This window comes from Gracilinanus agilis, chromosome 5 (assembly GCF_016433145.1).
Source record: "Gracilinanus agilis isolate LMUSP501 chromosome 5, AgileGrace, whole genome shotgun sequence".
NCBI classification, from domain to species: domain Eukaryota; kingdom Metazoa; phylum Chordata; class Mammalia; order Didelphimorphia; family Didelphidae; genus Gracilinanus; species Gracilinanus agilis.
In genome coordinates, this window is record NC_058134.1 from 97,280,924 (window position 1) to 97,294,644 (window position 13,721).

Below are 13,721 nucleotides of genomic sequence, written 5' to 3' on the forward strand. Positions count from 1 at the left end.
CCATTCCCCCCCCACTCACAACTCTAGCTCTCCCCCCTCCCCCTTCGCTTACCCGCTTGCTCCAAGATCCACTCCCCGGGGATCCCGGGGGTCTCACTCCCTTCCTGGGCGCCCGCGCGCGCTCCCGGCAGCTCCCCCTTGCCCACCCTGGGGCGCGCCCCCGCCTCTCGGAACTTCTCCCAACTCAACTTTCCCCCGCGCCGCAAGCAGGCCGGCCCCTTGCGTGCGCGCCCCCTCCGTGCCGTGCGCGGCTCCGCCGGGGGTGTGTATGTGTAAGGGGGGGAGGCATTAGAGCCCGGGAGGAGAAGATGTGCACAAGGGAGGGGGAGGGGGCGCGCTTCCAGGCACAGCCCGGCACTGGCCGCTTCGGGCGGGGCAGCGGGAACTCCCCCCTCATCCTCTCCGGCCTATCCACGGGAGGATGGTACAGGCCACTCCACGGGACTTCCCTGGAGTTGGGATGTCAGACACCCACGAGACGCTGACTCCTAACCTGGTCACTCCAGCTTTGAGGCGTGTGCAGGGAGAAGGCGTTATCCTTATGTGAGAGTTTCAGGCAGAGAAATCGAGGCACAGGAAAGGCAGGGTGGGCGTGCGTGCGTACCACTAGCCCTCACATCTGAAGCTGAGTTTGCCTCCCAGCCCCTCCAAAATTATCTCCCTTTCCTCAAGGGGACGGGCTCAGGTAGTCCCTCCTCCACGAAGCCTCCCCTGAATTCCCAGGAGCCGACAGTAATGATATCTCCCTCTTGCGAATTCGTACAGCATTCTGTACTGTCCCTAATCACTTATCAGACTCTTAAGTTGTATCGCAGTTCTTTTTGCAGGTCTTATCTCCCCAAACTGCAAACTTCTGGAGGAAAGAATAACTGTGCCTCCTACGACTTTGTATCCCGCGGGCGGCAGAACACACAGCAAAAGTTTGCAGAAGGAGGTCTCTAAAGAGGAGCAAGGACAGACGAATGACCTGAAGCCAGCACCGAGCAGGAAATAACGTTAGGAGCTGCACGGAAACTTAGAGGTCATCAAGTCTGACCGCTTTTGGGTGGGGGGAGCGGGGTGTGTGTGTGTGTGTGTGTGTGTGTGTGTGTGTGTGTGTGTGTGTGTGTGTTCATTTTTCTTTAAACATTCTTTTTATTTATAACCTTTATTTTTACATTATTTTTCTTTTCAATTGTATCCTTCCACCCTTCCCTATCCAGAGAGCTATCTCTAATAACTTGTCACCAAGATTTTAAAAGGGAGAAAAAAGTAGTTCAGTAAATGGAATCCACACATCCACAGGGCTTGATAGTATATGGAACATTCGGAAGCCATAGTCCCCTCCCTCTGCCAAGAAGCATCCTACTTGTGGAAAAGGAGGCTAAAAGCCCAGAGTTGGGGTGGCTTGTTTAGACAGTTAGCCAAGATTGAAACCTATGGCTTCTGCCTGCAGACTGGCACTCGACTTGTGGAGAAGCCTTAGCCTAGGGAAACCTACTTCCTGTTCTGCTGGTAGACAACTGTCTTTTGTGTGTCATTAATTCTTAGTCTCGCTCTGCCTCTTGGGTATACACCCAGCCAGTGAGTAGCCCTAGGAATGGCTAGTATAACTGGTAAACATTTGGGTTATTTAAGCTTTGCACATAGGCGACTGTGACCAACTATTTTGTATCAGCATTGAGGGCAGATCTGCCCTTGGTTTCTGTCTTGTATCCTCATCAAGGTCCAGCATAGTTTTTTTATACATAGCTGACACTAGAATCAGTCTCTTATGATTTAAAGTGAACAGGATTTAGTGTGTAAAGACTTAGATTAAATTCCAACATTACCATTCACTACCAGGGCAAATTTGCAAAAGTCCCAATCTTTGAGGGCTTTTTTTTAATCTTTAAAATGTAAGTGGTTAAACTAGGTGGCCTCTAAGGTTCCTTCCAACTCTGCATCTGTGCTGAAAAACCAATGGACATGAGTCAAGAGACTAAACCTGCAGGCCCTACCACTTACTTTCCTTATCTGCAAAACAGGGATAACATCTGTCCTGCTTAGCTTCCAGAGTTGATATGAGGATCAAATGAAATGTGTGGAGTAGGTCACTTTGTAAACTGAAAAGTGTTATACATGTCAATTATTATTACATATTTGTTGGAAAAAGAGCAAAGGAAAGAAGTAATGTACCAATTAACATACATGAGTATATGCTGTAATGGGAACAGCACTGGACAGGAAGTCAGAAGACCTTAATCTAGTCTCAGCAGTTAAGATTACAGAATCATAGGGCTTGAAGAAAGAAGCTATCTTCAAACTCAAACTCCCTCATTTCACAGATACGAAAATCAGAAAGCACTGAGGTGAAATAATTTCACCACTTTCCTACTGGACATAAATAACCAGCCTGGAATTCTAACTCAGGTCTTGTGACTCTAAATACAGTGAGTGCTTTTCCTACTATACCATTCTTTATGACTTTTGAACAAGTGACATAATGCCCCTGAGTCTCAGTTTACTCATTTGTAGAATGAGGTTAGTATTTCCCTTTTCCACCTGGCAGTTATTGAGAAGATCAAATTTAATTATGGATGTGAAAGCAAGTTCTGGAAGAATTCAATAATAAAGCCATAAACATATTATTTACTATAGCTTACAATATAATTAAATATTGATTTATACCTATTAAATACCTATTATGTACAAGATATTGTGTTAGATATGTACAAATATAAAATAAGAAACAGTCTCTGCTCATAAAGAGCCTATACTTAATTAATTTGGTATTAGTGAGGTAGATAGCCAGATTTTGAGTTGGGAAGACCCGAGTTCAATTTTGGCCTTAGGCACATATTAGCTTCTGGAAAATTTAACTAATAGCACCTACTTCATAGGGTTATTATGAAGATCAAGTAAGATATTTATAAAGTATTACAAAAATGTTATCTATTTTTATTTAATGTAATAGCTGTCTGTGCTCCTAATTCTGGGGTTCCAAAAGAGCTTATTACATCCTGGCAATCACCCCCAGATCTCTTTGTTTCAGCTAACACCCTATTTCACCTTCAAACAGACTTTTCTAGATTCCACCTATTAAAAAAAAAGAGAGAGACTGAACTTTTCGAATTCTGTTATTCTAAGTCTGAGACTTCCTAGGGGCATCCTGGGATATCCTGGTTTCTTAAAGGCCCTTCTCCCTAGTAAAGTTGGAAGAATAGTAACAGGAGACTCCCAGAAGGAGGGAAGCAGATCTATGGAGGAGGGAAGGGGAGTGGTGGTCTTCTGTTCTTGTGATCGGCTTGTCACTTTGAGGTCAAACGGTCAGCCTAGGTGTCAGCGGGACAACACCAGGGATCACTTGCAGTAGAAGTGGGGGTCTAGAGGAAGGGGGTGGGTAGGAATAGCAGAATAATCTGGAGGTCACCAGGAGATGTTTCACACATTGCTCTATCAATCTAACTCCAGTAATGCTAGAGTGGCTCTGGAGCAAGCTCTAGACTAGCCCTCCGAAACCAGGGCACCCTGGACTACCTACTGCATTCTGGGACATGTAGTCCCAGAATAGACCGCGATGGCGGAGAGAGGAAGGACTTTTGGTCGCGATGCATGATGGGAGCCGAGGCGCTGCGACGGTGACGGCCCCGAAAAGGCGGATCCAAAAAGGCTTTCTGGGATTTGAAGTCCGGGGTTTGTCTCCACTGTCCGGCTGGCGTCCCTGGAGTCCAAGGCAGGCGAGTCCTGGCGCAGAGCACGCCGGGGCTTGTAGTTCTGTGGCTTCCGCTAGCTTCACTTTTTCTCTGGGGCCAGGAAGCCTCCCGGACTTCAAAACCCATAATCCACGCATAGGCGAGCAAGAGGGCAGACAGGCAAGCGGGGCGGGGCGCGGCCTGGGGGGACTCCTTGGAGCCTCCTCCCCAGCTGAGCCGGGGTCTTAACCTGGGAGCCTGGGGCTCGCCGGGGACCCCGTGGTCGCCGTGATGCAGAAGTATGAGAAGCTGGAAAAGATAGGCGAAGGTAACGGGCTGGAAGACTCTTCTGCAGAGGTTCCCCCCCTCCCGCCCCCTATTTCCCTGCAAAAACCGAAATTCCTCCCTCATGCTGCAGATGTCCACCTTGGGCTCCCCAGGCAGCCAACCCCTCCTTCTGCAAACATTGACACCCTCCTGCATGAAGCCCCATTACCCCCTCCTGCAAAAGATAACCCCTTCCGCAGATACTACCCTTCCCGCATCGGTTCCCCGCCCCCTCTTCGCCACCAACCCCCCTCCCCCAACACACATATACCAGTAAACGCTGATTCCCTCCCGGCCAAGAAAGATCTTATTCCTGATCTCCCCAAATTGTTCCCCAACCACCCCCCTCCATAGACCAATGCCAGGCATCCCCATTTGCTTAGAGTTCTATTCCTTTCCTTTCTCGACCCACCTCTGTCTAGGACTAGCCTTCATAGTCAATCTCCCACCAGAAATCCTCCAGGCTCTTCCCATTCCACCCATCCTGCCCTCAGAAGTACTGGCCCCTTCCACCTCCTTAAGTCTTAAATACCTCTCTCATTCTTCGTCTAGCCTCCCTTCTCCCCTACTTCAGCCTCCTTTCCTGGACCATAAAGCTGCCTCTCCTCTAGAAAACACAACCCACCCCTTATTCATGGGAGGGTTATTGTGAAGGGGATAAGGTGGGGATGAGGAGTTAGTAAGTGACTTTGATCCCTCTTGCTCCCTAGGCACCTATGGAACAGTGTTCAAGGCCAAAAACCGAGAGACGCATGAAATTGTAGCACTTAAACGGGTTCGGTTGGATGACGATGATGAGGTGGGGCCTGAGTTTGTGGGGTCGAGATGTGGGCACCAGGGCCCTGGGGATATGGTTAGTGAAGTTCTATTCTCACTGCTTCCTTCTTTCCATCACCTCCCAGGGGGTGCCAAGCTCTGCCCTGAGGGAGATTTGCCTGCTTAAAGAGCTGAAGCATAAGAACATTGTCAGGTTTGTTTGGGGAAGGATTTAAAGGAATTGGGGAAGGGGGAGCTGTATTAATGGATTCTTCATTGCTTGTATCAGTATCTGTATGGTTAATAGGGAGAGGCAGGAGAGAATCAAGTAGGAGTTGAGTCCATACAGATTCATATTTTTTTTTAAACCCTTACCTTGTATTGGTTCCAAGGCAGAAGACTGGTAAGGATTGGGCAATGGGGGCTAAATGACTTGCCCAGAGTCACCTAGCTAGAAAGTATCTGAGACCAGATTAGAACCCAGGACTTTCCATCTCTAGGCCTAGCGCTCTATCCACTGAGCCATCTAGCTGCCCCCAGAATGGTATTTGAAAATGTAGTTAAGGTTGAGGAAGTTGAAAGGAAAGAGTATAGAGAAAGGAGACTATACCTTATGATTCCTCACTGGTGATATCAGTACTTCAGTGGGGGAAGCATGGTTTTGGGAATTAAAAGAAACTGGGTTGGGGGACTCAAGTTGGAAATTTAAGCTGGGGAATAAGGCTTAGAACTGGGATTCAGATTAGGAGTTGAAACTAAAGATTCATGTAAAAAGTTCATGTTAGGGACTAAAATTGAAGAATTAGGTCTAGACTTCTAGCTTAGCCTGATTTCACCTTTCTCCTTCTTTTTCTCTTCTTTACCAACAAGGCTTCATGATGTTTTGCACAGTGACAAGAAACTGACCCTGGTTTTTGAGTTCTGTGACCAAGTAAGGAGAGGGGGCAGCCCAGGGGAGGGGCAGCCCTGATGGGCAAAGACTGAGGCTGAGACAACCCATCTTTCTTCCCCTTCCCCCAGGATCTGAAGAAATATTTTGACAGTTGCAATGGAGACCTGGATCCTGAGATTGTGAAGGTGAGATGGTAATTGAGGAAGTAAGGGGTTGAATTTCAGTCCTAATGAGCATACAGGGAATTTGGCCTGATTTGAGTGTGAGAGTCTATATTCCATCCAATTCAACAAATCATATACATATCACCTGTGTATATACATATCAACTGTGTATAGAGTACCAGTGTTTGGTACTAGGGAGCCAAAGATAGAACTCATATAACACAATCTAATTAAGTTGAAACTATTGAGCACCTACTGTATGCTTAGCTTAATGGGACATTGTGTAGGATATAAAGACAGAGATTTAACATTGTTTTCAGAGCTTAAAGTATTGTTGTAAAGAAAAAAGTCAGACATGAAATAGCTAGAGAATGATTTAAGACAGTATGTGATTGGGGCAGCAAGGTAGCTCAGGGAAAGAGAGCCAGGCCTGGAGGTGAGAGGTCCTGGGTTCAGACCTGGCCTCACACACTTCCCAGTTGTATGACCTTGGACAAATCACTTAACTCCAGTTGCCTAGCCCTTACCAAAGTTTTGCCTTAGAACCAGTACCGAGTTTTAGTTCTAAGACATAAAGTAAGGGTTGGGGAAAAAAAAAAAAAAAGACAGTATGTGATTAAGGGCCAGGATGTGTGTGTAGGTAAGAGACTAGTGGAGGTCAGGATAGAGAGTTTAGGTTGGAGTACTCAAGGATGCTTTGTGGAAAAGAGGTAGGATTTTAACTGTGTCCTGAAGAATAAATTTGATTTAGACTGGTGGTGGGGTTGGTGGATAGGGTTGGGGTAGGGAAGTTGACAGGACCAAAAGTCCAAATGAGGGAGGAATATGTTGCAGTGAAAAGATGGATTGATTCCTCTGACTGGAGTTGGAACTGTAGCCTAAGGCTAGATAGGGAGAGTATATAGGGTTGTCTGATTTTTCCCACTTCTCCCATTCCTTATAGTCATTCCTTTTCCAACTGCTGAAAGGCCTTGGATTCTGCCATAGCCGTAATGTTTTGCACCGGGACCTGAAGCCCCAGAACCTTCTAATTAACCGGGTATGGTGACAGGGAGAAGGGAGTGAGGGTGGAAAGGGGTGGGAGTGGGAAGGGGGGGGTGCCTTTGGTCTAGTTTTGGGAGCTCAGGTTGGGAAGAAGCAGCTTTCCTTAGATCAGTTAGAAGATTTTCTCTATATAGGAGAAAGAATAGTATAATAGGGAAAAATTACCACTGTATTTGAAGTCAGTAGCCCTGAGTTTGAGTCCCAGCCCAGATACATGTATGACCCTGGGCAGATTATTTTTCCTCCATGAGCCTCAGTTTCTTACTCTGTAAAGCAGATAATACTTGTTCCATCCCTCCATGGGTTGTTGTGAGAAACTCACTTTGTAAGCTTTTCCTACTTTAGAAATGTAAGTAATTATCATTGTCATTAGCATCCCTTCCTGATCTTGATTGCTAAGTGTTCTTCCCTTTTACTTCCCATCTCTCTACCCTTAGAATGGGGAGCTTAAGCTTGCTGATTTTGGCTTGGCTCGAGCCTTTGGGATCCCTGTTCGATGTTATTCTGCAGAGGTGAGTCTTGGTAGTTAGGTGCCTGGAAGGTGGCTGGGGAGGGAGGAGAAGTACCTAGAAATCTTCTCATTGCCTCACTCCAGTTCCTTAGAACATTATTCCTGTTCTTTCCATCTCTTTTCCTTTTCCTGATCTTCTCCTGACCTCTTTGTCCTGTATTAGAGGGTCACTGGAGGTTTGGGTCTTTTCATCTCCTCCAGGTGGTCACTTTGTGGTACCGCCCACCAGATGTCCTGTTCGGGGCCAAACTATACTCTACTTCCATTGACATGTGGTCAGCTGGATGCATCTTTGCAGGTGATGGGATGGGGAAGCCTAGATCTCTCTTGCTCACAGCTATTCTTCTTCCCTCTCTGAGTTAATGAGTAGACCCTGAAAGGTTTTTTCAGGAAATAGAAGTTGTGGATTATCAGGGTGGGAGTGATTTCCAGGGTGGGAGATGAGGAGGCAGGGATGAAGAGCCTTGGGGTAGGGAGAAGTTGAAGCCTATTGAGTGGTGGTGGTGGTATAAGACATGGGATGGAATTCACCGGGAAGGTGTTTTAAACATAGGATGTCCCCAGGTAGTGAGTGATCTTTACTTTCTGTCTCCTACAGAGCTAGCAAATGCTGGAAGGCCTCTCTTCCCAGGAAATGATGTAGATGACCAGCTGAAGAGGATCTTTAGATATCCTTATGGTTTTCTTCCCATTTCCACTTCACCTTCAAGTTAAAGAACTTCCCTTCCCAGATACTAGTGCCTAGAGAACCTCTAACTTATAATCCTGGATCCATAGGAAATAGAGTATAGAGATGAACTGGGCTAGGGATGGAGAAGAGATGGAGAAGGAGATTTAACTTGGTCCACTGTACAAAGGATTCAGGAATTTTGGGGGGACAAGATGAGGAATTAGAAGCACTAGACACATATATTTGTTATGTGTTTCTGGTGACCAAGAAATAGTGGTGCAGTGAGAAGAACTTGACTCAATTACATTTATTAACTGCCTTTTATATGCCAAATACCAGGGATAAATGAAAACAGTCCCAGCCCTTAATAGCTTATATTCCACTAGGAGGAAAAAAACATCTGCACAGATCAATAAATATAAAAAGTATAAGAAGTAGTTTGAGGGCCAGAGAGACATCAATAACTGGGGGGGACAGTGGGGGTGAGAAAAGACCTTATAGAGCAGGAGGCACTTGGGCCGAGTCCTAAGAGGAGCAAGAATTTCCAAGAGGGCAGAGGGGAGGATGGAAAATATTCTAGACAGAGGCAATCACCTGTGGAAACATTTGGAGGCAGGAGATGGTGAACATATACACAAGGTGATCAGTGTGGCTAGAATGTAGTGTGTGTGTGTGAGGAAGATTAATTGAAGTCATTTGGGAAAAACAGATTGAAGTCGGCCAAGAAAAGAATTCAATGTGAAGGAGAAATTGTATTTTATTCTAGAAGCAACAGGGAGCTCCCTACTGACGCCTCTTGAGTGAAAGAGGGAGATGATCAGAATCTTTTAAGAATATCCATTTGGCAGCCTTGTAGGGGATGGATTGGAGGTGGAGGAACTAGAGGCAGAGAGGCTAATGATGAGGCCGGGTGTCTAAGCAAGAGATGATGAGGCTCCGGGTCATGAAGGGGAAATAAAGGGGCATGCATAGAAAGATAGGGATGAAGAGGACTTGGTGAGTGGCCATATTTGGGGGAAAGAAGCAGAAAGATGTGAGGAGGACTAGCTTCAGGCACTGGCCTGAGTGACTAGGATGGTAGTTTCCTCAATGAGAGGAGAGATTGGGTTTGGGGTCAGGAGTTTGGTTTCAGCTCCTACTTGGCTATTTTTGCCTCCCTGCTATTGGTTTTCTCATTGATAAAGGGAGAGTTTGTGTGTGAATTGCTGTGCAAAGGGTTCTAGATTTGAAGACCAAAGACCTTGCTCTGCTGCTTACTAACTGTTTTCTTGGGTAAGTGATTGCACCTGCCTGGAATTCAGTGTCATCATGTGTAAAATGAAGGGGTTTATTAAGATCTCGATTGGTGGTTCCCAATGTTATTAGATTTTTTAAACAATTATTTTTTAAGTCCTTTTCTGCCTTAGTAACAACTCTTAAGAAAGAAGGGCAAGCAAGGGCTAGGCAAATGGGGTTAAATGAATTGTCCAGGGGCACACAGCTAGGAAGTTTCTGAGGCTGGACTTGAACCCAGATCTTCTGACTCCAGGCCCAGCACTTTATCCATTGTGCTGCCTAGCTTCCTCCACTCACTCCCTCTTGCTCACATATATGTGGTGGAGTAGTAGAATAGTAAAGGTTGGAGAAAGGATGCCAGATCTCAGGCTTAATAGCCCTCCCTCCATTCTTATCAGCCTAAGTGACCCTTAACCCTACTATTCACATTGCTGGGGACCCCAACTGAGGAACAGTGGCCTGCCATGACCAAGCTTCCTGATTATAAGGTAGGTGTGGGTTCAGAGAAAGACTTAGAACTTTGAAGGACCATTTGTGATATGAGCTCCAAGCCTCCTTCTGTAGCCAAAGCTCCATTGTTCTGATTCCCATGGCTCTGCTTCTGTGCCCATGTGTCTCCTACTTCTTTTCCCCAGTCCAGCCCCTTTTCAAGTCTTAATTCTAGTTCCCTCCCATCACACCCCTCCAGTTTCCATGGCTGCTTCCCAGGCCATATATCTAAGGCCCTGTTTCCCTTTTCTAGCCTTACCCTATGTATCCAGCAACAACATCACTTGTCAATGTTGTGCCCAAGCTCAATGCCACAGGGAGGGACCTATTGCAGGTAAATGGCCCAGAAAGAGAGGATGCTTGGGGGCAGGGAGGTCAGAGCACTTAGGCTGATCTTGGTTGGGGGTTACAGAAGGTTTTGGGGAGTGCATGTATTCCTTAGTACTTGGGGAAGGGATGGCTGGGAGCTATAAAAGCTAATGGAGCTTTGGGAGATGGGAGAAGGGAAAGGTTGATTCATAGTGGATCTGGAGACAGGGTCCTCATCCTATCTAGCCCCATCCCAATTTTTCCCTCTCCCTCAGAACCTGCTCAAGTGTAACCCAGTTCAGCGCATCTCAGCGGAAGAAGCTTTGCAGCATCCCTACTTCTCTGACTTCTGCCCTCCCTAGTCAGGGGTCTCCTTTTCCCTTTCCTTGTCCAGAGAACCAAGCTGACTACCCTGGACCCCTCCTCTAGGCCCCCAGATTGGGAGCTGCTCAATGCTGGCCCATCCTGTTCCCTACCTACCCAGGGACCTCAAGTTTTGAGGCAGGAGAAATAGACCCTGGAGGAAGCAAAGGGGTTTCCGGCTCCTTTGTCCTCTTCTCTCCCCTGGCCCTTCCCCAGTCTCCCCCACCCCATCAGAAAAAGGGTAGGGGTGGGGATGGTGCTATGCACTTAAGCTCTGCTATTTGGGCCAGATGTTTGGGGTCAGCCTTGGTGGGGTTAGGGGTGTGAAGGATGGATGCCAGCTGGAGCCCCTGTCCCCCCATTTCCTGTGCTCCTCCTCCTTGTGTATGGATTTTATTTAATTTCATAAATTGGCTTCTTTCCCACAATCTAGGCTTATGTCATGAGGGAAGGCGTTTGTGTCTTTCTGTTGTAAGCATGGGTATCAGAGGTGGCATGAAGATTGTGTGACCTCCACCCCCACTTTACTGACATCACCAGTCATTTGTCTTCACCCACTCACTCTCCCATCCCTGCTTTTTTAGTTCAGGTGTCCAGTTCCTCCTAGGGCCCAGTGAAACCTGTCCTTCAGAAGAGGGACTAGCCTGGTTCTGCTCTGCCCACCAGAGGGCAGAAGTCAGAGCACTGGGTGGAAATTAGAGACTAGTTTTGGGTCATCAAGAAGAAGAACTTTCCTAACCAATTGGAACTAGCCAGAAATGGGATGGGCTGCCACATCCTCCTTGGAGGTGTTCAGGCTGTAGTTGTGCTGGGGGTGTTGTACAGAAGATTCCTCCTGTTCAAGTGCTTGTTGGCCCAGTGGGTTCCCGAGGTCCCTTTGACTCTGAGACTGCTATGGAACCTGACTTGAGGATGAACCTTAATGCTTGGCTTCTGCCTGAAGGCTGGGAGATGTACAGAGTCATCCTGAGCTAGTACTGGTTGGGAGTAGGGTGGGTTTAGGGCTGAAAAAAACAAGAGTTCTCATTTATTAATAAATAGTATGGCTTTGACTGCATTGTACCCTGCCCTCTCCCATTCACTCCACATCATGGCTCAAAGTGGGAGGGCCCTGGGATGAAAAGGTCAGATATAGGCCCTCTGCTACTCCCCAACACTGCCAGGGAAGTCCTAGAGCCCTCTGACAGATTGGTAGGAGTATGTGGCCAAGTCTAAGTAGGAATGTGGAAGGTGGGAGTGTAACTTTCTAGATTTTTCGTATGGTATTCTTATTCACTTTTCCCAGGGTATTTTTGTGCCAAAGAGGCCAGCTATGAGCTCAATGTGGCTCACTGAAGTCTAGAAGTGATTTGGGAAGAGGATGGATTATTTTTCTATTTTCAAAAGACTATTTAATGGAAATCCTATCTAATTCAGAAGATGCTTAGTACTAAATATTATACACAGAATCAAGCCCTCCAAGACAGGATAGTAGGTCTTCTTAAGCGGCAGAACTAAGATTGGAACCCAGGCCTCCAGAGTCATTGTCCAGTCTCTCCCTTTGCCCTCCAGTGAGTCAATGAAGATTTATCAAGCATATGTGCCAGGCACTGTGCTAAAGACTGGAGATACAAAGTGACAAAAGACAGTCTCCGCCCTCAAGGATCTACCCCAAACTCTTTGTTTCTAAATACATCGCAACTCCACCGTACTATCTTCTGTCTTCCTCCTTACCCACCCCATATTTCTGTAACTGGACCTGATTGAAAATGAAGACAGCTTGATGCTTTTTCTCCAACCTTTGGAGAGGTGAGGTGGAAGAGCTGTGCTCCAAACCTCATACCATTCTTTCCTAAGGCTCCCAACAATCTCACCTCCACCTTCCCTGCTCAGAACCCAACTCCTAGCAACCTTAGCTTTGGGTCCCAGCCATAAGCATAACTGTGTGTGACCCTGGCCAAGTCACTTAACCTTTTCGTGTCTTAGGGTATAAACAACAAAGACTATATTTTAGAGAAGACTAATCCTCCGATCTGTGATCTGTGATCTGCGATCTGCGTTGGTAAAGGGAAGTCCTGTCCCTATCCCTTTCTGAGTTTCTCACATCCCCCAGGGTCATCCATCTACCATGATGCCCTTTCCCAATAACATTCCTGATTTTTTAGGCATTATGTCCTCAATGTCAAAAATTTCCTAGTTTTGATCAACTCATATAAAACTGAAAAAGTGGAATAGTTTGGCAGAAAGAGAAATGAATGACAAGTCTCAGCTCTGATGCCTTCCAACTATGTAACTGTGGACAATTTGCCTTAATTATTCAGGACCTCCATTTCCTCATCTATAAAATTGGAATGATAACAATACTTGTACTTGTGCAGAAAGCACCTTGTATGTTCTTGAGGGTTACAAAAATATGTATAAAGTGCTATAGAAATGAATATGTGGGCAGGATACATCAAGACATCGTGAAATCCCTCCCATGAATTCTCCCAACATACAGAACTCCCTCCCCACCCTATTGCCACTGGATAATGAGACAGGCTGATTGGTTTGCAGCATTGAGAGGCTAAAGCCCTGCCTCCCATGCCAATCCCCAACATCTCGACTAGTCATCATAGGGTGTAAGAGACTTCTACTGGGGAGCTTTTAAGGCATCAAACTTAGAACTTACAGTGACAAGTTTTAGGGAAAGAAGTGACAGCTTATGCTTAGTTTCCAAACTGTTTTCCAGCAGTTAGGTCTAAAGCTGATGATAATCTCTGACTTCCAGGTTAGAGGAAAAAGTAGCCAGGGAGAGGATACGAGCCACTGTTAGCAAGAAATGAGAGGAAGGTGTAGCATCTCTCACCCCCAGGTATTTCTTGGGATTACCAAGATAGTAGCCTATAGCACTCAAAGTTGTCTTTGCCCCTTCCCTTGGTAATAAGTGTAATGTATTACCCTATCCTGGGTTGGGAATTGGGGGAGGGAAAGAAAGAGATTTGACATTTTTAACAAAGCATTCAGCCTAAATTAAGTTATGATGGTAGAATTTCAGGCAATGCAACAGGACACTAAGACATTTTTGAACAGAAAGGCCTTCCCTCCACTCCTGAAATTTGGTATTCTCATATGTAAGGTCTGTCCAAGCCAGTTTCCCATGTTATCCATAATTCCCGGTGAAACAGTCACTGTCATCCCAAACAGCCATCTTGGTCTCATGCCAGTTTGGAGCTTTATTTGGAGCAGGGCTAGCAAGGTAGGTACATGCAGGGAATGGAGCCCCAATGGGGCAACAGATTGGACCTGA

At 46.4% G+C, this 13,721-nt stretch overlaps 2 protein-coding genes across 3 annotated transcripts in view; one reads left to right on the forward strand and one right to left on the reverse strand.

Moving 5' to 3' along the window:
• The window catches only part of SLC4A2 (solute carrier family 4 member 2), a 26,162-nt gene extending 26,047 nt beyond the window's left edge, over positions 1–115 (reverse strand). Inside the window, exon 1 of the mRNA XM_044679675.1 lies at positions 53–115. The gene's annotated coding sequence lies outside the window, so the exon portion shown is untranslated. The remainder of the gene's footprint in view (positions 1–52) is intronic.
• Positions 116–3,895: 3,780 nt separating this feature from the next.
• Positions 3,896–10,881, forward strand: CDK5 (cyclin dependent kinase 5). Of its 2 annotated transcripts, XM_044679713.1 has the most exons (12): positions 3,896–3,981; positions 4,691–4,779; positions 4,883–4,950; positions 5,607–5,667; positions 5,757–5,813; positions 6,736–6,831; positions 7,274–7,348; positions 7,549–7,645; positions 7,946–8,015; positions 9,720–9,780; positions 10,035–10,115; positions 10,366–10,881. In XM_044679713.1, the coding sequence occupies exons 1-12, from the start codon at positions 3,945–3,947 to the stop codon at positions 10,450–10,452; spliced, it is 879 nt and encodes a 292-aa protein (XP_044535648.1). In that variant the 5' UTR covers positions 3,896–3,944; the 3' UTR covers positions 10,453–10,881. The 2 variants fall into 2 exon arrangements, with proteins under 2 accessions (XP_044535648.1, XP_044535649.1); XM_044679714.1 differs by lacking the exon at positions 6,736–6,831.
• The last annotated feature ends 2,840 nt before the right edge of the window (positions 10,882–13,721 follow it).

Bases quoted from the DNA above. Each gene is read 5' to 3' on its own strand.
- CDK5 (XM_044679713.1), top strand. From the start codon at position 3,945: ATGCAGAAGTATGAGAAGCTGGAAAAGATAGGCGAAG. The intron at 8,016-9,719 runs ATATCCTTATGG...CCTACTATTCAC, and splicing joins CAGCTGAAGAGGATCTTTAG to ATTGCTGGGGACCCCAACTG. The intron at 9,781-10,034 runs GTAGGTGTGGGT...TCCCTTTTCTAG, and splicing joins CCAAGCTTCCTGATTATAAG to CCTTACCCTATGTATCCAGC.